Raw genomic sequence first — 26,978 nt, forward strand, 5'->3', positions numbered from 1 at the left:
TTGTGTGTGACAGAGAAAGAGCCTAAATTCCCCTGACTCTATGGCCCAGGCGCTTACCTGCTAGCTGTACCCAACTTTACATTATATCCCTTCCACACAGTGGAATGTATATTGGAAGAATGTTTTTATTATTTATTTACTTACTTATTTTTTAAAAAAATATTTTTTATTGATTTCAAAGAGGAAGAGAGAGGGAGAGAGAGGTAGAAACATCCATGATGAGAGAGAATCATCAATTGGTTGCCTCCTGCAGGCCCCACAATGGGGATCGTCGAGCCCGCAACCCAGGCATGTGCCCCGACTGGGAATGGAACCGTGACCTCCCGGTTCATAGGTCGATGCTCAACCACTGAGCCACGCTGGCTGGGTGGAAGAATGTTTTTAAATTTTTAAAAAACTGTTTTAAGTCATTGCAAATTAGACTTTCAAGAATGGGCAGCTGGAAAGAGGCCTGAATCCAGGACTCCTGGAGATGGGATTGGCAGAGGGGATGACAGCTGGAGAGAGGCATGCCTGCTCCCCAGGCCTCCTGGGGACAAGCCTGGGGTCTTGAACATGGATCCAGGGTGAGTCATGGGGGCCGTGGCTGCCAGAGATGCTAATGCAAAGGAAGAGTGCAAGGAGCGGGGAGGGAGCCGAATCCCCCAGAGACATTCCGGGCCTAGCCTGGGGTGCGCTGGAGAATGTCCCCTGAAGGGCAAGCACTGCAATGGGTTGGGAGCCCTGAAGCCCATGACACCTTTCAGGGTCTTGGGAGATGGAGGGTCAACAAGTAAACCAATAAACGGAGAGGATAGAATTTTAGATAGAGGTAAGTGCAATACGAAAGTGGGGAGGGATATGTGATGAGATGCAGAGCATTCTGGGGAGGGCGGTTGGCCTGGAAGAGTGACTCCCCTCCACCCCGTGAAGGAGCCCCAGCCGCACTGTCAGGAGTCTGCACTTGCTTTGAGCCAGCCTCCTGCTAAGTACTTTAAGGGGATCATCTCCCTTGAAACTCCAGCGCCGTGAGGAAGGCTTTGTCAGCTCAGTTTTTAGAGGAGAGGAGACTCAGAAAGGCCCAGGTGCGTCCCCAAGGTCGTTCAGCCCGGAAGGAGCTGAGGGCGCTGTGAGCCGAGCTCAGGTTTCCAATCCAATGAATGTGGGTGGGGTGGTGGGGTTGCTGCCTTGATGGCTGAGGCCCGGGGCTCCAGCCTCGGTGTCTGCAGGGAGAGTCAGCATTTTCTGGTTCCCCAAGCCAGAGCCAGGCGTCCCGCGGGTCTGAGGAAGGTGTGTCCGGCACCCGCCCCGTCGGGATCCCCGAGGACGCAGGGACTTCCTGCCCTGCCCAGAGGTGATCGCCTCCCGGGCCGACTCGTCTGCTCCCTTTATAGTCGCGAGGGGACCGCTTTATAGACCGTCAGCCTAGCGACGGTCCCGGGAGACGGGGCCGGGGTCCGGAAGTCGGCTGGTGTCTGGGAGACCGGGCGGGAGGGATCCCCGTCGGCTGCGGACCCGCGGCCACGCCGCAGCCCCGGGAGGCAGGGCGCAGACACCTCCGCCCCGGGCCGGCGCCGAGCGGCACTGCGCCTGCGCAGTGAGAACTCGGGGGCGGGGCGGGCGGCGGCGGGGGCGGCGGCGCTTCCGCGAACGTGAGCGGCGGAGCCCGGAAGGCTGGGCGCCCGCGATGGGCTCCTCGGGGCGGGGGCGGGGGAAGAGGCGTTCCTGGGCGGGGACTCGAGGCCGGTTTGGAATTTTTGGCGCGAGTTGGCTCCGCGGGCGTTCACGGGCCGTTCCCCCGCCGGAGGGTCCTCTCGTCCCGGCGCGGAGAGCTGTCGACGGCCGGCCCGGCCCTCCTGACCGCCCCGAGGGTGCCCCGCGGCCTCGGCGGACCCGGAGTCGGGACCTCGCGGAGCGGCGCCCCGCCCACCTGCGCCAGGTGAGCCCGGCCGGGCCCTGAGCGCTCCTCGGCCGCCCCCCTCCCCTCCGCTCCCCTTGGCTCCGGCGCCCCCGCCCTCTGCGAGCTCCGGTCAGCCTCCCCCTCCTCCCCCGTCGCCCTCCGGCTTCCTCCCCTCCCCTCCCCGTCGGGCTGGGTCCCGCCCTGTCCCTCTGCTCACCCCTCTTCCGGAGCCAGGCCCCGGGCGCCCCGCCCCTCCCCTCCCCTCCCGCCGCTCTGGGGACTGCCCGGCTGCCCCTGAGTCCTTCCTCGGCCTCCCTGTCCGCTTTCATGTGGGCACCACGCGACCGCCCCGCCCCGCCCCGCGGCTGGTCCTTCCTCGGGAACAGCCCCACCCACGTCCCCGCTGCAGCCCCTGCAGCGTGACAGCCGGCTCGGCTCTGTGCGCCAGGGTCGCCCCGCGCGCACGGGGGTGGATCGCGGCTGCTCCGCCCGGTGGGAGGTCGCAGTCGAGCGCGGTAGACTGGACAGCAGAGGTGTCCGGCCAACGGGGGGCGGTGGGGTGGGGAGGCCTTTGGCTGGCGTCCCGGAAACCCGGCAGGGCCGCCCTGGATTCGTCTGGCTCCTTCTGCTAACCCCCCCCCTCCCCAAAGCTGAGTGGCCAGGCCAGAGGTGCTGGACGTGGAGGACATTGGAGGGGCTGAGAGCTGCTTTAAGATGCGGCTGTCTGTGCCTCTGAGTGTGCGGGGACGGGGTCTGGAGGCCGAACTTCTCATCAGCGCCCCGGGGGGCCTGGCATCCCAGTTCCTCCCTTTGAGAACCCCTGGGAGTGGGATGTTTGGGGGAAAAGGCAGAGGAAGGGTTATCACAACATGTAGGGCGAGTCCTCTAGGGAGGCGCCATGGGGGACCCTCCCGCAGGCCTCACTCTCCCAGGGCCTGGAGGGCACACTTCGGGTGACTGCCTCCTTCCCCCCCCCCCCCCCCCCCGTTAGGTATGGCATCCTTTTTTTAAAAATATTTTTTTAATTGATTTTTTTTAGAGAGAGAGAGGAAGGGAGAGGGGGGGAGAGAGAAGAGAACACATGCATGTGACATGAGAGCTAAACATCCATTGGCCACCTCCCGCCTGCCTTCTACCGGGGGGTCAAACCCGCAGCCTTTCGGTGCAGGGGCGATGCCCAACCGCCTGAGCCACACTGGCCGTGGCCGGCATGGCATCTTTTGATACACTGTGGCTGCCTCTCAAAATTACATTCCCCTCCTTTTGTGTCCTTGTTCGTGTTTCAGTGACAACATTATAGCAACACAAAAAGCCTTCTCTGCCCCAACACACAAAGCTACTGATACCTGTGGGGCCTCTGTGGCTTTGTGAGTCTTTTAACAGCATTTATTAAGGAATCTGCATGCCAGACGCCAGGCCGAGCCTTCCTGGAGATGATTATTACAGGTCCACAAATCCTGAGGCCAGGAGTGTCTTGGAATTCAAAATGTGTCAGATTTTAGAAAGCTAATAGGGTGCATATAACATTTATATGTAACACCACCCATGGGTCTGGGACATCATTCAGTAATCAAGCACATTAATATTTTTGTCAAGAAATATATGCATATTCACACTTAGAGGGGAAAAGTAGGTCCGACCATATTTTTCTGCCAAATGAGGTATTTATTTATTTATGTGTTTATGGCCAAATGAGTTTTATGTAAATTTCTAGTTGTCCCACTTGTTGAGAAAACTGTTTTTACCCACTGAATTGTTTTGGCACCCTGTCAAAATCAATTGACTATAAATGTGAGGGTTTATTTCTGAATTTTCAATTCTATTCCATTGATCTATATGTCTATCCTTATGAAAATACAATACTGTTTTGATTATTGTAACTTTGTAGTATTGTAAGTTTTGAAATTGGGAAGTATGAATCCTCCAACTTCATTTTGAATGTTTTGACTATTCTGGGTCTAGTGAATTTGCATATAAATTTTAGGATCAGCTTGTCAATTTCTACAAAGAATCCAGCTGGAATTCTAATAGGGATTGTGCTGAATCTGCAGATCAATTTGGGGAGTATTGCCATTTTATCCATATTAAATCTTTGGATCTATGAACATGTAATATCTTTTCATTTACAGGTGGGGCAAAAGTAGGATTATAGTTCTTATGGAAAATAATACAATAATTCATAAATAATAATATAAGAATAAACTTTGCATACTCACAACTGTAAACTTACTTTTGCCCCACTCTCTATTTGGGTTGTCTTTAATTTCCTAAAGAAGCTGAGGGACCCTAGCTGGTTTGGCTCAGTGGATGGAGCGTTGGCCTGCGGACTCAAGGGTCCCAGGTTCGATTCTGGTTAGGGGCATGTACCTGGGTTGCGGGCACATCCCCAGTGGGGAGTGTGCAGGAGGCAGCTGATCAATGTTTCTAACTCTCTGTCCCTCTCCCTTCCTCTCTGTAAAAAATCAATAAAATATATTAAAAAAAAAAAAAGAAGCTGAGGGAATAAAGGAAAGAAAGTATATATGCATGTTTGTTATATTGACATTCTTATTTACAATGTCTGGTCTTCACTTGTTAAGTTACCACTTGGTGTCATTTTCTAGTCCAGTATAGTTTTGTCCTCTCCCATCTCCTTTGTGCTGTTATTTGCAAGTATATCACATTTCTTTATGTTACATGCCTAACAATACATTTATACACATATTGTTTCATACAATTGCTTTTTAAAAAATATATATTTTTATTGATTTCAGAGAGGAAGAGAGAGGGAGAGAGAAATAGAAACATCAGTGATGGGAGAGAATCATTGATTGACTGCCTCCTGCAGGCCCCACACTGAGGATTGAGCCTGCAACCTGGGCATATGCCCTTGACTGGAATTGAACCCAGGACCCTTCAATCCAAGGCTGACACGCTTTATCCGCTGAGCCAAACTGAAGTATTCGTTTAGTTCTTTGAGCATATTTATAGACTACTTTGAAGTCTTTCTTTGTTTAATCTGACACCTAGTCCTTCTTACAAGTAGTTTCTGTTGCCTGTTATTTTTATTTAAATTTTATTTAAATATTTTTACTTTTATTTTTTTAAACATTTTATTTATTGAGTTTAGAGAGAAAGACAGAGAGAGGAGGAGAAACATCAATTTGTTGTTCACTTACTCATGCGTTCATTGGTTTGTATGTTCCCTGATTGGGGATGTGCCCAGACTGGGGATGGAACTTGCAACCTTGGTGTCTCAGGATGAAGCTCTAAACCAACCAGCCAGCCAGGGCTGCCTTTTATTTTATTTTATCTTTCCTGTGTGGGGGTCACACTTCCCTGCATTTTGCACATCTTGTAATTTTTTGTTGAAAACTGGAGATTTTTTTAAAGATTGGTAAACTTTTAACAAATATGTTTTTATTGATTTCAGAAGGGAGAGGGAGATAGAAGCATCAATGATGAGAGAGAATCATTGATTGGCTGCCTCCTGCAGGCCCCCTGCTGGGGATGGAGCCTGCAACCTGGACATGTGCCCTGAGGGGGAATCCAACTGAGACCTCCTGGATTATGGGTTGACGCTCAACCACTGAGCCACACCGGCCGGCAAACCCGGACATTTTACTTTTTATATGTTTTTATTGATTTCAGAGAGTAAGGGACAGTGAGAGAGAGATAGAAACATCAATGATGAGAGAGAATCGTTGATTGGCTGCCTCCTGCATCCCCCTCCGCCCCCCCCAATTGGGGATCTAGCCTGCAACCATGATCTCCTGGTTCATAGGTCACTGAGCCACGCTGACTGGGCAAAAACTGGACGTTGTTGTTGCTTTTTTTGTTTTTTTGTTTTTACATTTTAGCGACTGTGTGTACTGGCTCCTCAACCCCCCTGGGGCTTGTGATTTTTTTTTTTCTTATCTATTTGCTTAGTGACTGACTGGACCATTGCAGTGACATGTCTTTCTGCAGTAGGAAGTCTCTGACATGGCTCCTCAGAGGACCCAGCCTGGAACAGCTACAGTCCTGGGACCCCGGGGCTTTAAGGGGGGCTGTCTTTGACTGCTTTCTCTAATCATATCCACCTGTTGGGCTCCCCCAATTGCTAGCTGTCTTCTCTATTGTTTTTGTCGTGGAGCATCAATTGCTCCATTGACTGGTCCAATTAAATTTAGGCTCCTTTAACGGGATAGCTTTTGAGTTCAGTGTTTGAGGTTTGTTTTGACCCCAGGAAAGCTCTTTTTATCTATCTCTTTACCTGGTTCTCTCTGGTAAATTACCTGGTTGTAATAATGGAGGCACCAGCCTCGGCCTATTTGTGTACCACCCACACCTTGATTGATTTTTAAATTAAATCTTTATTGTTGAAAGTATTGCATGTCCCCCTCCCCCACTGACCTCTTCTAGCCCGCCCCTGCCCCCCACCCCAGACCTTCACCACCCTATCGTCCATGGGTTATGCATGTATGTATACAAGTTTCTTGGTTGATCTCTTCTCACCCACCCATCCTCCCCCACCTTCCCTCTGAGATTCTGCAGTGTGTTTTATGCTTCTATGTCTTTAGATCTATATTGTTCATCAGTTTATTTTGTTCATTAGATTTCACATATGAGTGAGATCGTGTAATACTTGTCTTTCTCTGACTGGCTTATTTTGCTTAGCATAATACTCTCCAGGTCCCTCCATGCTGTTTCAGAGGGTAAGAGATCCTTCTTTTTTTTTACTGCTGCATAGTATTCCATGGTGTAGATGTACCACAGCTTTTTTATTCACTCATCTGCTGATAGGCACTTGGGCTATTTCCAGATCTTAGCTATTATAAATTGTGCTGTTATGAACATAGGGGTGCATACATTCTTTCTGATTGGTGTTTTGGGTTTCTTAGGATGTATTCCTAGAAGTGGGAATCACTGGATCAAAGGGCATATCCGTATTTAATTTTTTGAGAAAACTTCATACTGTTTTCCATAATGGCTGCACCAGTCTGCCTTCCCACCAGCAGTGCACTAGGGTTCCCTTTTCTCCACATCCTCACCAGCACCTGTCATTTGTTGATTTGTTGATGGTAGCCATTCTGTTATTGATTTTTTAGAGCACCTTTATACTTGAACTGCCCATATTCTGTTTCAAATAAAGTCTGTTTGTTTGTTTGTTTATAGGGAGAGCTTCAGAGCTGTCTGTTTCATAACTACCTCTCCCCCAAGCAGAATGTCTGAGCTGCCGCTCTGAGCTGCGGGCAGGGACAGTTAAGCCCATCTCCCTGAGTGATACTGCTGCCTTAGATGGGGCGGCAGCCTGTGGTCTCAGCTTGCCCTGCCCAGCGTGGAACCTCCTTCCGAGGAATGAGCTGGGGCTTGAACGATTGTGCTGTCTGTATTCCTGACCTGCTGGATCCAAGGCAGAGCTTGCGCCTTCCGGGTGGGGGCTGGTGAAAGGAGGGAGCCTGACCTCTCGGCTACATCCAGCTGGGACTTAGCCTCTGCAACATGGAGTTGAAAGTGGAATTCTACTACCCGAGTTTTAGAATCACAACTATGAAAAAGAGAGCAAGAAACTTGGGATCAGACCTTTTTATACTTTGAAATGGGAGATAAGGGAGTGTGGGCCTGTATGAATATGTCCCCCTTACAGTCTTGGAAGAGATTGCATATCTTAAGGTCAAATAGCAGTTGTGACAAGGCAGGGATGTGTGCACGGAGTCTGGCTCCAGAACCTGCCTTGATTTAACCTCTGCTGAATGGTGGGAGCCTCTGGGACATGGTCCCATGCATTTCAGTTTGTGTTTCTAGGACCTCCAGGTACAGACGACTGTGTGCAGGTGTGTATATATTTGTTCTCTGCCGTTTCCCACCAGGTGCTCGTGTCTCCACAGCCTCCATGTTTAAAGGAGAACATGTGTGAGGAGTAGACGCGGCTTCTTCCACAGCCTCTCTGGGGCCACAGGACAAGGAACTGTTGGAGTAGACACGTTGCTCTGTACTCTGCCTCTCAGTGCCTCCTGTGCTGGCCATGCCTGTGCCCACAGAGGGCACCCCACCACCCCTGAGTGGCACCCCGACCCCAGTCCCAGCTTACTTCCGCCATGCAGAACCTGGTTTTTCCCTCAAGAGGCCCAGGGGGCTTAGTCAGAGCCTTCCGCCCCGGCCCCCTGCCAAGGGCAGCATCCCCATCAGTCGCCTCTTCCCTCGGACCCCAGGCTGGCACCAGCCCAAACCCCGGAAGGTGTCATTTCAAGGCAAAGCCTCTGGGCCCCTGCAGAGCCCCAGTTACGACCCAAGCCGGCCGGAGTCCTTCTTCCAACAGAGTTTCCAGAGGCTGGGCCGCCTGGGTCGTGGCTCCTATGGAGAGGTCTTCAAGGTGAGTGGAGTGACAGTGCTATGGGCCTGTCTGGGGGTGCCCCCTTGCCTCCCTCCCTCTGCCTGGATGGGATAGTATCCTGGGCAGCCTGCTCCCCTTCTCTCCTGACAGCCCACTTCTCCTGGGCTGACAGACACCCCTCCTCAGTGTTTGATTTGGCTGCTTTCTCATAAACCCCCACACAGGCCCCTTCGAGGGCCCCCTCAGTGCACACTCTCCCTTTGTCCAGAGCCTGGCAGTGGCTCCTGGCTACCATCTCCTCCCACCCTGGAGCCAGCTGTTCTTGGCAAGCTCTGCCTGGTCCCAGAGCCAGCCCCCAGAGTGCAGCGCACACCCTGCCCCCGCCACCCCCCAGGCCGCAGATACTTAGGCTATACTCTGTACACCACCTTTTTTTTTTTCTTAAAATATATTTTCCAATAATTTATATTTCCTTTAAAATGGTAGTATTCCTTACACAAGTACTACAAACAACGTGGGCACCTAGATTAGCTCTTCTTCCAGAGGAAACCGCTGGGCTTCTCAGGTGGGCACCCTCCCTTCCAGAACTCTCCCTATACATCTCTAGAATTGGCCATATAGAAACAAACCAATTAGTATTCTACACAGTGGATCACACTGCCTGTATTGTTCTGAAGCCAGCTTTTTTATTTCATAATAGTTTGAGAGACCCTCCAGATTAGTACTGTTTATTGTTGAAATAAACAGTAGAGGTCTGCCCTGTAGAGGTCTGCCCTGTCTCTTCCTTGCTTGGGTCTCTAGTGAGCCAACGCGTGGGGTAGAGGTCTGTCTGGTCTTGCTATTGCATGTGCAGGGGTCTCTAAGGTAGATGCCATGCTGCACCTTCCACACATGTGAAATCTTAATAGAATCTGCTGTTCTGCTAAATGGTTGTGCTATTTCCCATCCCACCCTCAGGTACTATCTCCCTTGCAGGTGCGTTCCAAGGAAGATGGCCAGCTCTATGCCATAAAGCGTTCCATGTCACCATTCCGGGGCCCCAAGGACCGGGCCCGAAAGCTGGCTGAGGTCAGTGGCCATGAGAAGGTGGGGCAGCACCCATGCTGTGTGCGGCTGGAGCGAGCCTGGGAGGAGGGCGGCATCCTGTACCTGCAGACAGAGCTGTGTGGGCCCAGCCTGCAGCAGCACTGTGAGGCCTGGGGCACTGGCCTGCCTGAGGCCCAGGTCTGGGGCTACCTGCGGGATACCCTCCTCGCTCTGGCCCACCTGCATGGCCAAGGCCTGGTCCACCTTGACATCAAGCCTGCCAACATCTTCCTGGGGTCCCGGGGCCGCTGCAAAGTGGGTGACTTTGGGCTGCTGGTGGAGCTGGATGAATCTGGAGCTGGTGAGGCCCAGGAGGGAGACCCCCGCTACATGGCCCCCGAGCTGCTGCAGGGCTCCTATGGGACAGCAGCCGATGTGTTCAGGTAAGGGCTGGGCCATGGGAGGCCCTTCATGGCTGGGGTGCAGTCAGCAGAGGGAGGGAAATGCCATCCTAGCCCAAAGTCAGGAAGATTTGGCCTCAGGCTGGGAGACAGTGCCCTGAGGGGGTGAAGCTACCACCCTCTAGTTGAGGGTAGTCTACAGTCAGGCTGTCTAAGCAGCAAATCATCTGGAGTTACTTTACTAGATTCACCCATCTCTTTACCACATCTCCATGGAGGGACTATTATTACTCCATTTATAGGGGAATGGGCACAGTGGGGTTAAAGGACTTGCCCAGAGTCCACAGTTAGCAGGGGGTGAAGCTGGGACTAGACCAGGCACTGGGTTCCATGATGCATGTCAGTAACCATTGCTCTGCCTCTAACCGTCTATCCAGCCATATCTACAGAATCCTGATAGTAACACTAGCAACTATAGTGTCTATCTGGCAGGGGTGCCAGGAGAATTCATCGCAGTGGTTTGTGGGCTGCACTGAACACTGGGTCCATGCTTCATGAATGTGTTCCCCTCATTGGCTCTGCTGGGGCCTTCTCCAAGCCCCCAGCCACCCCTTCCCCACCTGCCTGGCTCATGGTAGAAGACAGCGGCTCTTTCCACCCTCTTCTGAGGGGCATCCTGGGGCTCTGGGATCTGTGGCCCAAGGCTAACCTTGTCTGTCTTCTGTCCCTGTCTCCACTCCCCTTCCCCCCCAGTCTGGGTCTCACCATCCTGGAAGTGGCGTGCAACATGGAGCTGCCCCATGGTGGAGAGGGCTGGCAGCAGCTGCGCCAGGGCTACTTGCCCCCTGAATTCACTGCCGGTGAGTGGTGGTGGTGGTGGTGGGGGCGGGGACATGGTGCTACAGACTTGTGTGAGGAAATGGTTGGTTGTAAGGAGACTGCTGGGCTCAGAGCCCAGTTACCCTTGACATAGTTCTACCCTGTGGACAGGCCTGTCTTCTGAGCTGCGGTCTGTCCTCAGCATGATGCTGGAGCCTGACCCCAAGCTGCGGGCCACAGCTGAGACCCTGCTGGCCCTGCCTATGCTCAGGCAGCCACAGCCCTGGAGTGTCCTGTGGTACATGGCTGCTGAAGCCCTGAGCCGAGGGTGGGCCCTTTGGCAGGTAAGACTGGTGAAGGTAACAGACTACCCTGCTTCTGGCCCTGGATTCTGTCCAGCCTCCCTTGGCCCCCTGTCCCCACAGGCCCTGCTTGCCCTGCTGTGCTGGCTCTGGCATGGGCTGGCTCACCCTGCCAGCTGGCTACAGCCCCTGAGGCCTCCAGCCACCCCGCCCAGCTCGCCATCCTACAGCTTCCTCCTGGACAACAGCCACTCCAGCAACTGGGATGACGACAGCATAGGGTGGGTGAGAGCTCAGGACTGATGGGCAGGGGTCGGGAGACGTGCTGTCAGCTTGGCCAAACCCCATACAGAGGCCAGGCTCCATGGGGATTAGTGGTGAACAGGGACCCTCCCATAAACCTGGCCCCCATCATACCCTGGGAAGGGCACCAAGGCTGGTGGGAGGACAGCCCGGCCTGGTTTGAATGCAGTTGTTTCTTCTGAGCTCAGAACATGGAACAGCTGCTGTGCAGAGCACAGCAGAATGGCAACTTCACACTTAGGGCACTGCCACACTAGGGAGAGGCAGGTGGTACAGCTCCAACCGCAGTTCAGGCTGCCAGTGCCCAAGGACAAGGCATTGTCCTTTTCAGGGGACAAAGTTCCCAGAGCCTGGTGAGCCCCCATCCTGGGGGGAATTCCTTAGTCCCAGATGCCTGGTGGCCAAGTGAGAGGCTATAATTAAGAAACTGTGGCAAAGGAAAACCACATGCTCAGGGCAGACAGTTCTCAGGAGAAATCACACCGTTAACCCTTCCTTATGAAAGTGTCATCACAGTGCAGCCCCGCTGGGCGGCTCCGTTAGTTGGATCATTGTCCTATACACCAAAAGGTCGTGGTTTTGATTTCCGGTCAAGGCATACACATAGGTTTCGGGTTCCATCCCTTGTCAGGGTGCCTATGGGAGGCAGTCTGTTGGTGTTTCTCTCACATTGAAGTTTCTCTTTCCCTTTCTCTCTCTCTCAAAAAAAATCAATAAACAAAACATCCTTAGGTGAGAATTAAAAAGAAAATGTCACCCTGTTGTCATAGGGACACTTTATAGCAGAAGAGAAGTGCAAAATAAGCTTCATTTACCACAGGCTCACGTCAAAGCCAGCTCAATTGAAGCCATGTGTTCTGGAAAGGGACTAGGTGATCGGGGAGACTTTAAAAGTTGTGCGAATGGTTCTTTCAAAGGGCACCACACTTCGTTGCCTGTGTCCAGTAGGAACCTACACAGGGACAGGGTTGATTGTGCTGTTCCCACAGCCTCCTCCCCATGCACTCCCCACTGCTTTGACACCCTGCTTGTCTTGCCCACCCCGTGCAGACCCTCATTCTCTCCAGAGGCCATCCTGGCCAGGACTGCCAGGAGCACCTCCTCCACTCCCCAGAGGAGGCAAACACTGAGGTGGGTAGGCCCAGGGTCAGAGGTAGGGAGGGGGGAAGGTCCTTTCAAATCCTGAGTGTCATTTCTCTCTCTTCTATCCCCTAGGGATGACCTGGACCTAAGTGACATTGACTCAGAGTCCCCTCAGGGCTCCTTCCCCTCCTTTGAGCCTCGGAACCTCCTCAGCCTGTTTGAGGACTCACTGGGCCCAACCTGAGCCCATTGCAGCCTTGGTGCTTTTAACCTTTTAGCTCCTTCCCCCATCCTGGAGGTTGGGGTCCCTCTGGGCACTCCCGTGGTCCCTTCTGCCTGGCCATGTCTAATAAAAGATATCTGAATCTTGGGAGCACCCAAGCTTGCTTGCATGGCAACACAGCACTTCCTGCCCATTTTATTGACATCGCCCAGGGTCTGAGGGCCCTGGGACGGGCTGAGGCTGAGGCTGGCTGCAGAGCCCCAGGCCAGCACATTGCAGCTGGGGCCCCATGCTGTGTGGACCAGAGGTTTCCTGAGCAGGCGTGTCCCCGGTGGGCAGGTTGAGCCTTCAGAACATGGCACTCAAGGTGGAGGGTGGGCCCTTAGCCCAGTGGTCCAGGGCCACTCAACTCTTCACATCTGTGCCAGTTGCCTGGGAAAAGCAGCAGCAGTCTTCCTGCCCCTCGGTCCTGGGATCAATGGATAGTCCTGCTGTCCAAACCCCACTCCATTCTGGACAGAGGAAGAAGGGGTGGGTGAGCCTTAGGTTGCTGGATGGGCTGGCATGCAGGGCCAAAATATGGAGGAATCGTGGACTGGTGGCCAGGCCAGCCACCCATGAGGTACCTTAGAAGGGGGAGGGTGGGGCTATGGCTCTGGGCTGGCAGGACTCCAGCCATCAGAGCTAGATGGACCCAAACATCCCTCTGGTCCAACCCTCACAGGTCATAGAGGATAAACAGGCCATTAGAAGGACCGGTTTCCTTCTAGCTGCACAGGAAGACACTGCCCTGGAAGAAGGCGGGGAAGGAAGCTGGAGCTCCGAGGTGTGGGTGGAGGAGAGGCTCGTCCATAGGGAAGAATGGGTGAACAGCTGGGAGGCATCCAAGGAGCCAGTCCCTTGCAGACCAGCAGGAGGAGGGAAGCCTGGTGGTGTTGGCCCTAGAAGACTGGACAGGCTGGCACTGTGTGTGGGCCATGGCTCAGTCTGGGGGACAGGCGTGGTGGGCGGCCCAGAGCAGGTCAGGCACGACGCCAGCGTGCAGCTGCAGGATGGAGCCCACACTGAGCAGGTGCATGATCTGGTGTGAATTGCCCCAGTAGTCGAAGCGGCCTGGTCCCCAGCGCTCTGGCAGACGGGCCACGTTCACTAGCCCCCCAAGCAGTGCTAGGGCATCCATGCGCAGGTAACAGGGCAGGGAGCCTGGAGCTCCAGAGCCCAGTCCCACTCCCCGGGCTCCAAACACCAGGAGGCGGGCACCAGCCTGCCAACCAAAAGCTCGAAGACGGGCACTGGTGGAGGGAGCGGTGAGGGCCCTCCAGCCAGCCACACCTGACAGCATGGTGTAGCCCACCAGGGCAGCTGGGCGCAGCCAGGGCCTGCAGGCCAGGGTGCAGTGGATGATAGGCAGGGCCCCTGCACAGAGGAGAGAGGCAGGAGAGGGCACATCAGTTTGGGGACTGCCTGCCCTTTCATGTGAGTGTCCCCTGCTGCCCCCTCCCCAGTTGCCCCCCAGCTTCCATTCTTCTAGCCCCCGCACCCCATCCTTTGGCTCACCGAGGGTGTTGACGAGGCAGACCCCACACATATCCAGGGCAAGGAGCCGAGTGTACACAGGGCTGCCCCCTTGATGGCACATGAAGAGATGATAGAGCACAGAGCCTGCAGGTGGTGCCAGGCAGGCCACACAGTGTGTGCCCCCCAGCCAGCCATCCTTGCCCAGCTGACCCCAGGGCATGGTCATTGGCAGCAGCACCAGGAAGCCCAGCAGGGCCAGCCCTGGGGGAGGGAAACAGTTATCCATCACACAGCTTCAGCAGAGAGGACAGGTAATGTCCTCAGGGAGTCCACAGTCTAGAGACAACATGAAAGGAATGAGAGCAAGACAGGTCTTGACAACAGTGATAGACAACTATCGCCAGACGTGGGACAGAGGCAGGCCCTGGGTTTTCGGAACTTTACTTACTCAGCAGGCTCACAATAGTTCTGGAAGTAGAAGAGATTACGCCCACTTTGCAGCTGAGGAAACTGTCCCAGGTGAGTAGGAGAGAGACCAGGCATTCTAACTCCCAGGCTGCTCTCACCCCTGCAGCCACATTACATCACCTCCCCAGAAAGCCACGGCCCCCAACCCCCAACCTGCCCTCTGTGTCAGCAGAGGCCAGAAGGAGGCGTGACTCAAGCTGAGTTCTGGAAAGAACACGTGGGCAATGATACCAGATCCCAGGACAACTTAGCTTGTTCCTGCCAACCCCATGTCCTCTCCATAAGTGACCAGACAAATGAAGGCTTTGAGCCCTTATCTTTCAAAAGGGGCGAGGCAAGGCAGGGGAAGGGGGCAGAAAGGAGTTTGTTCCATCTCCCCAGCACCTCTCCTGGGCGCTCAATTCCTCCCAGCTCAGGCGTCCTACCTTTCCCTGCTGGCTGTCCAGCATTGCCCTCACAGGGGTCAAAGGTGGGCACTGCAGGCTGGGGCCGCTGACTGCACTATCGGCAGGGTCTGACCAGGCCACAGTCCCCCAGTGGGACAGGTACCAAGGCTGGGCCCAGCCTGCTCAGGGGCCCTCTCTGCCGGGACAGGCCAAGGACGTACAAGGCTGTGTCAGCACAGCTCCACGGGGCCGCGGAGGAGGGGCCCCGACGCCTGTGGGGCGGGGTGGGTGGGGGGAGGTGTTCCACCAGGCGGAGCCCCAAAGACTGGGCTGCTCTGATGGGGTAACAGGGCGGCTACGCGGGGAGGGGCCGGGGCCTGGCTTTTGCTCCTGGATTACTTCTTGCCCAACTCAACACCCAGGTCCGGACGGGCGCAGGCAGGAGTGGGGAAGGGGGCGGGGAGATGTGCAGGGGGCCGGGATTACGAAGGGGCTGTACACCAGGCTGCTTCTCCCCGGGGCTCAGAGGGATTAAGTGGACTCGGTCCCCCACTCTGCTTCCCTTGCCTGCCCGGGGGCCCCGCCGGGGTAGCGGAAGCAGGTAGCGCCGTCCGGGACAATGGCAGCTTTGTCACCGCGGCTCCTGGCTGTGCCAGGGCCGGGGCAGCCCAGGATCGGGTCACTGGGGCGCTCCTCGGCCTTCCGGCCACCGGCCCGGCGCAGGCAGAGCTACCGCGGGTATGGGATGCGGGCGCAGCTCACCGTGCGTGTAGATGTTGCCCAGCTCGTTGTGCAGGTAGAAGAGGCTGCGCAGGCAGCCTGAGCCGCTACTGGCTGGCCGGTAGCCGGTCAACACGAACTTGTTGAACTGCAGGTGCGGCGGCGAGCTGGCCCAGTCCAGCAGGCGCGGCCCGGCCAGGAACGCCATGGCCTGGCCAAGCGCGGGCGGCCCGCGCAGCTCTGAACCCGGGGCCTCTTCAGTGGGGCTGCAGCGGCGCGAGGCTCATCCCTGCGCCTGCCCACGGTCCAGGGCTCGGTCCGCGCACGCGCCGGCCCGGGGGTCCCTGCTCGTGCCCCTCCTGCGCTGCGCAAGCGCGGGCCCTGCGCCCCCGCGTCAGGGCGGAGGCTGGGAACGCGCTGGCCTCCCGAGCGCAGTGCGGCCCGCTCCGCCCGTGCAGGCGCCAGCAGGGACAGCTCGCCGGCAGCTGCAGCAGCGACCAGAAGTCCTCTGAAGCCCTGAGGAAGGGTGCGGCCGGACGCGGGACGGGACGCAAGGCTCCGCCCCAACTAACCACCCCCTCCATCCCACCAACGTTTCGCGCGCTGAGCTCCAGACCTAGACGCTGTGAGAGCCAATAGGTACAGCTGGTGGGGGAGGCCCCGCCCCGAGGCTTCCCAGGCCATCACCCTCTTAGCATAATATATGCGGTGCCCGTCTCAATTGCATGGAGTGGCTGTTGGCTTGGGACCCAACTTTCTGGGTGCCGGTGGCTTTGCTGGAGTGGCCCCAGAACCTTGCGTCCTCCCGCAGTGCGCGCCCCGGCTTTCCGAACTACTCCCAGGTCAACGCACCCTTGGGCGGCCACCCTCCCCAGCACCGCCCCACACCCAACGCTACCCTCGCAGCCTGGGCTCTGTCCACGGTGCTGCCAGCCCGGGCCGTTCGGACAGGTCAGGTCTAGAGCCGGCACCCCCCCACTCCAGGGATGATCTATCCACAGGCCTGGCTCCCCTGGAGCGCGGCAAGGCGCGCCGAGATGTCTCCTACAGTGTTCCTGACATTCCAGGCGCCATCGGGAGAGGCCCTGCCCTTTGGACCGTCTTCGAGCTCAACAAAACTCACTCTATTATCGCCCACAACCTACACTTTCCGCCCCGCCCAGGACAGGCAGGAAATGGAGGGGAAGAAAGAGGGCAAGTGGCCAGGGAAGAAAGTTCATTCCCTGCCTGGGTTCATACTAAGGTGGGGCCCAGGAAGGCATCTCTTCTTCTGCTTAATCTGGCTCAGCCTCACCAGCCTGCCTTTCCCCTCGCCGCCCTTCTCTAGGACCCCGCCCACCCATCCTTCTGCAGGCATTCCTCAGCCCTCTGCATTTCAGTTGGCTCCCAGGAACTGCGTGGAACGCCCTCAACTTGCATGGACACACCCAACCCTTCGCTTCAGTATCATCAACATAATTTCCCACCACTTAAGAATTTGCAGAGCCCTATACCAAAATAGGTCCTTTATTCAAAGTCTGTGTCTGGTCTTTTGACCACTTTTGTTGACCTCTCACATTTCACGTAAGGCAGCAGTCCAGGACTACCCCCAGAGGGGCTCAAAGACCCTGAAATCAGAGAGCTCCTTATCAAGGTCTATGAGGAGGGGAGCCGATTCCTCTTGCCATTTGGCCTGGACCATCTGGACACCCAGAGTTAGGCCAAGTTCCCAATAATAGTACCAGATGCTTCCAGTCCGACGACTGGCCTCTGAGAGATGAACAGAGGCAGAGCTGCCCTTAACAAACTGGAAGGCCAAGGCAGAGCGCAGCATGGAGTCTCTGGTGTCCATCACACTGTTGGAGGATCCAATGGACCCTGGGGGTCCTGAGTCAGAGAGCAGAGATGAGCGAACGCAGGGAACTCTGGCTGGAGGCGCTCAGGGGGCGGTAAGTGGAGGCTAGACCCTCAGCCTGGGAGTCCCCCGGGGGGCAGGGCAGTGCCACCCCTCCAGGTCGGCGGTACCACACAGCCCAACTTCTCCCAGAGCCCTGGGAAGGCCTCAAGGGTGGGGGCCCTTTTCCTGGAGCCAGTAGACAGCTCCTAGAGAGGGAGCAGACATCAGCCAAAGACCCAACCAGTCTCACCCCCAGCATCCTGCTTCGCCTGTGATCCCAGGCTCGATTTCCTGTGTAGACCCAAGGTCCCTCAAGAGCCTAGGAGTTTCAGCTCCATTCCTCTGGGTCGCAGCTTCCCACCAGACCGCCCCCCCCCCCCACGCCCACGCCGCCACTCCAGTCCCCCACCACGCGCCTGGGCACCGAGGCATCAAGTATCAGGTGCCCGACTGCCCAGCTGGGTCACCCTCAGGCCCTGCCCCAGCGTGCGCACCGTCGGCGCAGCAGGCGTAGCAGCGACAGCAGTAGCAGCAGCAGCAGCAGCAGCAGCAGCAACACTGAGATGGCCATCACTGTCGAGAAGACCCGGGCTGTGGGCACACAGGCGCGGTGAGGACAGGGCTCCAGAGAGCGCTGCTTCCCAAACTCCCGCCCTCCTCAAGCTCCTGCCTCACCCCCCATTGTGGCCTCCGGAGCCCCAAGCCGGGGGCTGCAGCTCACATTAGTCCCGTCGGGGAGCACTGCAGGGGTCTGGGCCGAGCCCTTGGGGAGCACCGGGTTCTCCGAAGCATCCTGCACGCCTGTGGAGAGGGGTGTGAGGCAGCGTGGCTGTGGGGCAAGCCCCGGGGGGATGGGGCGGGGCCTCACCTCGGTAGGTGAGTGCGAAGCCCTGCGCGTGGCCACGCGCGTCGCTGCGGAAGGTGAGCAGCAGCGCAGCGGCGCGCAGGTGCAGCGTCCCAGTGGGCGGCGGGCGGGCGCCGTCGAAGGCTCGGAGCAGGCTGCCCGAGGCCGCGTCGCGCAGCTCCAGGCGGTCGCGCTGGTCTGCCAGCTCGAAGAGGCGGAAGGTGAGCTCCAGAGCTGCGCCCGGCGGGCCAAGAGCCCAGCTGCAGTTCTGGTCCGGCCCGTACTCATCCGGGAAGTCCGGGGAGTAGATGACGCCCTGCGGCGCAGTCCAGTTCCCCTGGCAGGAGCCCACCGACACTGGGGGCGGGGCCGGCGGTCAGAACCCGGAGACCCTGGGGCCACTTCACGGGGCGGAGCTCTACCCCAAAGCCCCGCCTCCTCCCGGCCCGGCCCCGCCCCCAGCTGACCCCGGGCTTCCTCGGGGCCCCTTCCCTTCATCCCCCTCCGCAAACCCTGTTCCGTCCTAGACCCCGCCCTCGGCCCAGTCCCTTCTCCAGGCCCCGCCTCCAGCCCACTTCCCTTCTCAGGCCCCGCCCCCATCCCACTTCCCTTCTCAGGCCCCGCCCCCAGCCCAAGTCCCTTCTCAGGCCCCGCCCCCAGCCCAAGTCCCCTCTCCAGGCCCCGCCCCCAGCCCACTTCCCTTCTCAGGCCCCGCCCCCCGCCTCCCTTCCCTTTACCTTCTTGCCCACGTTTCGCCCCGTCCTCACCTTCGTAGACTCCCAGGCGCCCATCGCCGCCGCACAGCTGGCCGGGGTGGCCGAAGCAGATCTGGTCACAGTCGGTGGCCGGCGCTGGGCGACCCCGAGCCAAGTCGCTCTCGGAGCCACAGAAGCAGGCGTAGCCAGCTTCCACTCCCGCCAGCTGGGGGCACAGAGTGGGTGACGCCAGGGGCAAGGCCTGGGGTACGGGCAGGGCAGTGGGCGCTCGGGGTCGGGCTCGGAAGTGGGAAGCGGCCCAGAGGCCCAGAGATGAGTATCAAGGTTTGGTGTCAGCGCTGGGAGTTGTTCTGGGCCCTGATTTCAGTCAAGGTCAGGGGCCACTGGCCGGGGCCGGTGGACAGTACCTGGTAGCCCTTCATGCGGCAGAAGCGGAGGCACACCTGGACCGTGAGCTTCGTAGAGGTGCCGCTGGGGCCGCTGAGGGCCGGGGGGGCTCCCGAGTCCACGAAGCAGCCCAGGTAGCCGGGCACTGAGGGGGGCAGGGGACGCGGGGTCTGTCTGGCGCCTTCCCTCGGGAACTGCACGCAGGCAGCCCGCGCTCGCCCGTGTCCAGCTGCCCACTCACTGTGACAGGTGGGGATGTCGCAGTAGCGCCAGTAGATGCCCTCCTCGGTCTCGGCCACGTAGCACCACGGCTGCACGTCGCCATCTGGGTTCCTGCGGGCGGGGAGGTGGTCCAGACCCCGCTGCCCGCAAATCCCACACTCCATCCCCGCCCCCCGAGGTGCAGCAACTCCCTGTTCTGCGCGTAGACGTCCACGCGGACGGCGGGAAGTCATGAAGGGCCCCGAGGGCAGGTTTTAGGCATTCGGCTGCGGACTGTGCCTTTGCAGTGCTCCTCCCCCACCGCGCCGAGGGCCTCGGCCGCTGCCTGGCCTTCGAGCCCCGCTTCCCAGCAGAAGTGGTGACTTCTACCCGCAGAGAAGTGTCCTCCCGCTCAGCTCGGTCCCTGCTGCTCCCGACAGCAGCTGTGTCTCTGAACCCCAAGTCCCTGGGTCACCGCCAGTGGGTGCCCCTCAAAGAAGCTGTAGGGCAAGGCCCGGCCCCTCACGCCGGAGATTGCTTCCTGGCCCCATCCACACGGGCCCTCCGGTACCCAGGCCTGCACAGAAGCTGGCACCTAAAGCCGGACCCGCGTCAGAAAATGTGAGCGCCCAGCGCAGGCCGAGGCCTGTCCCATACCCTTCCGCTGGGCCGGTCCAACCGAGGCCTCTTCTCCCGGGTCCCGGCCCCCAGCCCGGGCCTCAGGCCCACGCCCGAAATAGTGGACTCAGACCCGCCCCCAATAAGACCCCGCCCCTAAAGGCCCCGCCCCCAATAGGCCACGCCCCGGCCCGCCCCTCACCGGCAGAAGTTGTGCGCTCCCAGCCCCCAGCGACCCTGGGGGTCTCTGGCGCTGCTGTAGCTGTGCTGCTGCGTCTGGTCCCAGAAGAGGCACGGGCGGCCGGTCCCGCGCGGGCCTGTGCGGTTCTGGCGGCCGCGGTAGTCGGCGCCATTCACCTGGAAGCACTCGGACAGGCCTGCACGGCGACGGCAGGGCCTTGGGAGGTTCGGAGCCTCGCCCGACATCCTAAGGGTCCCTCCCTCCCTACACGAGGCCAACTCCTGCCCGGCTCCGCAGCTAGCGCCCCTGGTGTCCCCGGGGCCCTGGGCCTGCTCGGCTGCTCCCGCCACCTGCTCTGACCCCTCCCCAGGCTCAGGACCCGGGTCCAAGGCGGGGAGGCGAAGGAGGGAGTGCGACCAAGGCGCAGTCATCCGGCCAAGACTCACCTGGGGTATGCAGGCTCCCCGCGGAGGCCCCGCGTGGCGACAGCATTGCGAGGAGAAGGAGGAGGAGAAGGAGGAGGCTCTGCGGGGCTCCTGTCCCCATCGCCCCCAACCTAGGAGAGGTCGCCCAGGCCTGCATACGACCTGTGCCACCCCCGGGGTCGCTTCGGGGTCTCCCAGGCGACCTGGGGGGAGGCGTTGTCCTCTGACCTTGAATCCTCGTCCCACTCTGGGCAGCACTCTCGTCTGGGGCGGGGAAGTGTCTCCCGGGGGATTTGCCTCCCAGGGTTTCTGCTCCTGGAGGCCCCTCTCTGCCCTGTCCAGCCTGGGGGTCTCCCGGGGGATCCCTGGCCAGGCTTCTCCGTCTCCGCCTCTGGAGCTCAGGGTCTGGCCTGGGCCTCCACACCTTCCTCCTCCCGCTGCACCTCGCTCTCTGAGGTCCCCTAGCCCAGCATCTAATGCGCTGCTCCTGCCCCCCTCGTGTCCCTCCCTCCTGGGTCCCTCCCTCCCACCCCCCATCCCTGAGGCCGGGAAGCCCCGCCCGAGACTGGAGCGAAGACAGCAGGTCCGGACGCCTTCCTCACTTGCCCTGGGACCCTCGGCGTCCAGGAGCGCGCCTCCCCCCGCCCCTCCCAGAGTGAGTGCAGGCTCCCGTGGCGTGTGTGGGGAGGACCCTAAGGGGGAGATCCAGGACCCTCCCCCCAGCCACACGCCCCGGGACGCCGTTCACAAGCACCCTTAGAGGAAACGCACGCATCCCTCCCACTCGGTCACCCACTCGGTTGTCAGACACACACGTACCCTCTTTCAGATCCTCACGCCCTTCGCTCCCCAGGTCCCGACGCCTCTGGCCTGATGGAGGGGGTGCCACTCCCGGCCCCTGCACCCTCCAGACAGGCGGGGCTGGTGGACACTCAGTCCTGGACAGGCAGGGGCAGCTGGTGTCTGGGGAAGAAGGCAGCTGCGCCCCTGGTCCCAGCCTGACCCTTTCTCTCCTCCCCCTTCTTTCCGAGACCCCCCAGCCCAGGCTCGCCGGAGCCCTCGCAGCGCGATGGAATTCCCCGGCTGTACCCCTGCCCCCGGCGCGGGAGGGGGAGGGTAACAGGCCCGGGCAGGCGTGGGGGGAAATTCCCCGCCCCCTCCCCCTGGGCCCCACTCCTCTGAGTTCTCTGATCTTCCAGCGCCGCCCGCCGGCTGCCCCCAGGGCTTGGGGGGAGGCCAGCGCAGGTGCGTTGGAGGGTGAGGGAGGGGACAGGGAGGAGAGGGGTGGTGGCTGGAGGCTCAGAACGGATCCGTCCCTCCCAGAACCCTAGCCCCTCAGTCTAGCTAGCCCCTCACCGGGTCCACACCCGGCTATCCATCCTGGGAGGACCTGTCTCCACTAGGTCAGTAGCCCCCCAAGATGGGGGGGGGGCCGCAGGGAAGATTCTAGAAAGATGCAGCTGTGATGAGACAGAAGACCTCATAGTTCGTGCCTCACACGCAGGCTCTTGGGTGGGTGGCACAGAGGGGAGCATTCAAAGGAGGAGGGCTTGCTGAGGGTCAAGGCTGGCACCGGAGTGCCTCCTGAGGGCACCCGGTCAGCAGCCAGGCTGGCCCGGGCTCGCTTCCTACTTTCAGGCACTTGACTAGGAGTTTGGTAACTGGTGACCCGTGGCCTGGTCCTCTTCTCCTTCCGGCCTGCGAGCACCCTCACTGCAAAGGCTCGGTGGCATCACAGAGAGCATCCCAGGGCCGCAAGCCTGGGCCAGGGTGATGGGGTGCACTGAGAGCCTCCCCACCTGCTGTCACAGCCTGTCAAGGGAAGGGTGAGTGTGGGATGGGACAGCCCGGTCCCCATGTGAAGAATGGGGCCCAGTGGGGGGTTAGAAGAGGAACTGGCCCCTTCCCTGAAGGGAGGTTGGACCAAAAAGGACTGTCCATTCGGTCCACAGCACTTCCATCGCCCACTCCGCTCCCTACTGCCTCAGCCTCCTGCAGAGGGTGGGTGGGATGAGAGGAAGGGGGTGCTCAGCTCCAGGACTCAGGCTCTGAAAGGAGGCTCATGGGCCCTCCAAGGAAGGCCAGGGCCCTTGCCCCTGCTGAGGGGACCCACAGACCGGGGAATTAAACAATAGAAATGCATTGTTTCACAGTCTGGAGGCAAGAAGTCTTCCGAGAGCTGTGAGGGAGAACCTGTTCCATTCCTCAGGATTGGATTAGGGCTCTTCCTACTCCAGGATGACCTCATCTTAACTAAATACAACTGCTACAGCCTCATAGCTGAGTTGTATGGTATGTGGACTATCTATCTATCTGAAAGCCTAAGTAACCGAGCGACCAAACGACTGGTCACTATGACGTGCACTGACCATCAGGGAGCAGACACTCAATGCAGCAGCTGCCCCTGGTGGTCAGTGCACTCCCACAGTGCGAGTGCCGCTCAGCTGACCTTCGGGTGCTAGGCGCTGGGCGGCAGGCACAGCTGGGTCTGGATGAGCAGGGAGGGCTCAGGCTTCTCAAAGGCCACCTGCTGCTTTGGTCACTACTACATCCTTCGAGGGATATCGGACTGCTGTTTTCAGCCGCTCCCCACAGGGCCTGGCCTGTGGGGATTGGGCCTAAACCAGCAGTCCGACATCCCCCGAGGGATCTGGATTGCAAGAGGGCACAGGCCAGGCTGAGGGACCCCACGGGTGCATGAATCCATGCACTGGGCCTCTAGTATCTCAATAAAGCTTTTACTAAAAACAGAAACAAAAAGAACTAGGCAGGATGGCTCTGGTGGACACAACTGATGGGGCATTTAGGGACAGGCAGGACCATGTCGAGGATGGCTCTGCGTTCTACTTGTGTCCTGGGGCCTTCAGATGAGGACAACAGGTAGACACTCCCTTTTGCTGCCTGCCTCTGGTGCTCACCGGACACCCAGGGCCAGGGCCCCTGGAGGCAGCAGGACTCACAGCTTTGGTTGCAGAAAGGAGGGCCAAGCTGGTGCTGCAGGCTGACAAACCATGAACCTTGAAAGTGGTTGGGCCCAAAAGGACCGAGGTCCAGTTTCCAGAACACCAACCTCCGGGCTTATAGGTTGGGTGGAGGGGCAGAGAATCCCTTGAGGGAGACTGGGAGGGAATGAAGGGATGGGGTGGTGAGCCCAGAGGAGGGATCGAGGAGGAGGTGGTCAGTGCCAGAGGGCGAGCTCTGAGAAGCATCTGCTGACTTTAATGAAAAGGGGGTCCTTAGCGGCACCCTACAAAAGTCTTCCTGACAGAGGACATGGGGACAGGAGGCTGGGCTGGGGCCAGAAGGGGGAGGGGGGTTATGAGAAACATTTCTATGATGCTCACCTTACAACCTTGGGGACAGGGACTGGGGACTGAGACTCCTACAGCCAGCCACTGTGCCCCACTTTTAAAATTTGAGTTCCTTGTTGATAATTTCACTAATCCTTGTGAACTTTTAATTTTATAATTGAGACATCGATGTGAACTGTCATGCAAAGGGGCACAGAGACACCACCCACACCACATGGTGCAGCCATAATAGAATAAGGTTTATTGGCGGAAACTAGCAGCAGAGTGGGAGCAGGGAAGGAAAGCACAACTCCTCTGAGATGACGCTGTCTGCAGAGGGGACACCAGCTTCCAAGAGAGGGATCCGCCCTATGCACTTTGCCGTGACAGTGATGGAGCAAGGGACATCTCTGTGGCTTTTGAACCATGGAGGAAGTGGACTTAGAAGACACTTCTGGAGTTCAGCAGCTAAGTGGCCATGGGGCCACCCAAGGTGATGGGAGTGTGCAAATTCATGTCCATCGGCATCCTTAGTCTGAGCAACATGGACCATCCATCTGTCCTCTAAGGTCAAAGCAGGTGTGGCGAAGAGTAAGAGTGTACCGGCTCCATCAATATGAACGTCCAGGAGGAAAGAGAGGCCTGCATCCTCTTTAGATTCTTCTCACACTGCACCCCAACTTCTGGGTGCCTAGAACCCAGCCAAGGTGACAGCTGTGGGGCTTAGGGCTAGGGAAGTCGCCGGCCTGCAGACCCCACGGGAGAGGCACAGAGCAGGCTCTGCAGGTGGCAATGGCTGTGGCTCAGTGCTTCTCGCCAGGCACCTCAGGCCTGTGTGATTCCAGTGAAACTCCATTTTCCGACCATGTGCCATTGAGATACGTGGACTGTGTGGCTTTGGTGGCCTCTGTTGTTGCCAAGGGGAGTGGATGTACACGCCAGCTCTGCATGGTGAGTTATTAAATAAGGTTTATTGAGGGACATGAACAAGCAGAGGGACGGTGGGGGACGCGGAGATGTCACTGTCCCATAGAAGGGTGGCAGGCTCCATGGCCAGCTTGCCAGGAGAGGGAGAGCCTGCCATCTGTGCTCCCTCTGCAATCACAGGATAAGGGCCAGGAGCCTTGCTGTCAAAGACAAGTCCTCATGAGCAGCCAGCAGCCCCTGCCTCCCCTGGACCTGCTAGGCCAGCTCTGCTGTGACCAGGCTGGAGAAAGAGAAGCACGTCTGCCGCCACCCAGGCAGGAAGAGAGGCCTCAGATGAACGTGGCTGACCCAGGACACTGCGGCCTCAGCCAGATGGAGTCTGCTCCATGCTGACTGCCTGTGGACATCCGGGCTGGCTCCCACGGCCAGAAACAACTCCTGCCATGGGATCATGGACACTGGGTTTAAATGGGAAAACAGTGAGGGAAAAAGTCTGACAGTGTGTAGTGGCGCCTCTGGTTGGCGGGCTCTGTAACTGAGGGATGGCTGCGCCCCAGCAGCAGGTGGCCAAGGGGCACAAAGGCCCACGTGGCACCTGCCCAGAAAACACCTGAGTGGCCGGAGCCCGGCAGGGCAGGTCAGCTGAGCTCCAGAAATCGACAAGTTCCCCACACGTGCCCTGGCCAGAGCAGGGCCACACCCAGCGGGAAAGTCCTTGGCAAGTCTCGTGCTCTGGAAACAGATAGGTGTTTGTGGCTTGGGGCGGCAGAACAGGGAAGACTTTGTAAAAAGATGCTTCTTCAGATCTTTCGGAGGTCAGGCCTTCCCCACATCACGCACACCTTCACGCTGCCAGCTCCTGGCACTCCTCGCCTGCATGAAGACACCATCAGGCATTCCTCCTGGGAGGCCTCCTGAGGAGTGTGACGGCTGTTGATGCTTTGAAAGAGTGAGAAAGAGCTTTTGTCCAGCAGCAGCTAGTTTGGTGGGAAATGCCAGGGTCCTGTATGGACATGAAGTATCCTTGATGCCGGCGACACCAGTGGGAACGGAGGCTGGCCTCACTGAGACTCGCTGTTGGGTTTATGTGATTACAAAGAAACACATATTCATTATAAAAACCCAAACATTGCAGAAATAGGTAACACAGAAAGTTAAGGATTCCTGTAATACCTTTCCTTAGAGAAAAACCATCCGCTAGATCATTTTTATACACACATATATGCATACATCATATCAATTCTTTTAAAACATGAGTTTGCTCCATTGCCATAAAACTTGGGAATTCCTGGCTTTCCACACTAGCAAGTCCTGGGAGGAAACACCAACATGCCTACGAAGTCCCATGTCCTGCTCTGGACGTCTCTGGGCCTTTCCAAGATTCTGTCAGGAAAGACAGTTTTCCTCTGTTGCTGCAATAGGTTTAGAAAATGTTTACAAATTCCTTGATATTCCTCATTCCAAGTGGAAGAGCGTGATTCCTCTCCCTTGGGTGTGGTGACTGACTTCTAATGAACAGAGTAAAGCAAGAGTGACGGGATGTGACACTGGTTATAAAGCCCTGTGGCTTCCTTCCTTTTTTTTTTTTTTTTTTTTAAAGGGAAACAGCCTGCCTAGCTGGCTTGGCTCAGTGGATACAGCGTCAGCCTGAGGACCAAAAAGGGCACATGCACAGGTTGCGGGCTCGATCCCCAGCAAGGGGTGTGCAGGAGGCAGCCAATCAATGATTCTCTCTCATCATTGATGTTTCTTCTATCTAACTCTCCTTCTCCCTTCCTCTCTGAAGTCAATAAAAATATTCAATAAATAAGTAAATAAATAAAAATAAAGGAAAACAGCCTATTGGAAATATAATTAACTGGTCAAATTTTTATTTATTTCGAGAGAGAAGGGGGGGTGGTGGAGAGAGAGATTTATTTGTTGTTCCACTTATTTATGCATTCATTGATTGATTCTTGTATGTGTGTGCCCTGACTGGGGATCAAACTCGCAACCTTGGCGTATCAGGACAATGCTCTAACCAACTGAGCTACTTGGCGAGGGCTTCCTTTTTTCTTTTTCTTTTTTTCCTTCTTCTTCTTCTTCTTTTT

At 57.6% G+C, this 26,978-nt stretch overlaps 4 protein-coding genes across 14 annotated transcripts in view; 1 reads left to right on the forward strand and 3 right to left on the reverse strand.

The window, feature by feature from the left end:
* Positions 1–1,695: 1,695 nt before the first annotated feature.
* Positions 1,696–12,506, forward strand: PKMYT1 (protein kinase, membrane associated tyrosine/threonine 1). 4 transcript variants are annotated; one of them, XM_036310574.1, is made up of 8 exons: positions 1,696–1,918; positions 7,711–8,213; positions 9,150–9,643; positions 10,355–10,461; positions 10,592–10,764; positions 10,846–11,003; positions 12,076–12,156; positions 12,241–12,506. In XM_036310574.1, exons 2-8 carry the CDS (start codon positions 7,866–7,868, stop codon positions 12,350–12,352), a joined length of 1,473 nt encoding a protein of 490 aa, XP_036166467.1. In that variant the 5' UTR covers positions 1,696–1,918; positions 7,711–7,865; the 3' UTR covers positions 12,353–12,506. The 4 variants fall into 4 exon arrangements, with proteins under 4 accessions (XP_036166467.1, XP_036166465.1, XP_036166469.1 ...); XM_036310572.1 differs by having other exon boundaries at positions 10,592–11,003; XM_036310576.1 differs by lacking the exon at positions 10,846–11,003.
* On the reverse strand, positions 12,496–15,993 carry PAQR4 (progestin and adipoQ receptor family member 4). 2 transcript variants are annotated; one of them, XM_036310599.1, is made up of 3 exons: positions 15,466–15,993; positions 13,889–14,110; positions 12,496–13,747 (listed from the first exon to the last, which is right to left on the reverse strand). In XM_036310599.1, exons 1-3 carry the CDS (start codon positions 15,629–15,631, stop codon positions 13,314–13,316), a joined length of 822 nt encoding a protein of 273 aa, XP_036166492.1. In that variant the 5' UTR covers positions 15,632–15,993; the 3' UTR covers positions 12,496–13,313. The 2 variants fall into 2 exon arrangements, with proteins under 2 accessions (XP_036166492.1, XP_036166493.1); XM_036310600.1 differs by having other exon boundaries at positions 13,889–14,185; positions 15,466–15,605.
* Positions 15,994–16,913: 920 nt separating this feature from the next.
* On the reverse strand, positions 16,914–21,803 carry KREMEN2 (kringle containing transmembrane protein 2). 5 transcript variants are annotated; one of them, XM_036310566.1, is made up of 9 exons: positions 21,491–21,802; positions 20,693–20,874; positions 20,268–20,442; positions 19,267–19,579; positions 18,911–19,064; positions 18,168–18,500; positions 17,975–18,100; positions 17,794–17,890; positions 16,914–17,505 (listed from the first exon to the last, which is right to left on the reverse strand). In XM_036310566.1, exons 2-9 carry the CDS (start codon positions 20,826–20,828, stop codon positions 17,295–17,297), a joined length of 1,545 nt encoding a protein of 514 aa, XP_036166459.1. In that variant the 5' UTR covers positions 20,829–20,874; positions 21,491–21,802; the 3' UTR covers positions 16,914–17,294. The 5 variants fall into 5 exon arrangements, with proteins under 5 accessions (XP_036166459.1, XP_036166456.1, XP_036166460.1 ...); XM_036310563.1 differs by having other exon boundaries at positions 19,267–19,391; positions 19,488–19,579; positions 20,268–20,874; positions 21,491–21,798; XM_036310567.1 differs by lacking the exon at positions 21,491–21,802 and having other exon boundaries at positions 19,267–19,391; positions 19,488–19,579; positions 20,693–21,158.
* Positions 21,804–24,200: 2,397 nt separating this feature from the next.
* The window catches only part of FLYWCH1 (FLYWCH-type zinc finger 1), a 31,935-nt gene continuing 29,157 nt past the window's right edge, over positions 24,201–26,978 (reverse strand). For all 3 annotated transcript variants that reach the window (XM_036310533.1, XM_036310532.1, XM_036310531.1), the window contains one exon: positions 24,201–25,962. In XM_036310533.1, the coding sequence (XP_036166426.1) occupies positions 25,950–25,962 (13 nt within the window). In that variant the 3' untranslated portion in view covers positions 24,201–25,949. The remainder of the gene's footprint in view (positions 25,963–26,978) is intronic.

The sequence above is a fragment of the Myotis myotis genome, unplaced genomic scaffold, assembly GCF_014108235.1.
Source record: "Myotis myotis isolate mMyoMyo1 unplaced genomic scaffold, mMyoMyo1.p scaffold_m19_p_5, whole genome shotgun sequence".
In the NCBI taxonomy this organism is placed as follows: domain Eukaryota; kingdom Metazoa; phylum Chordata; class Mammalia; order Chiroptera; family Vespertilionidae; genus Myotis; species Myotis myotis.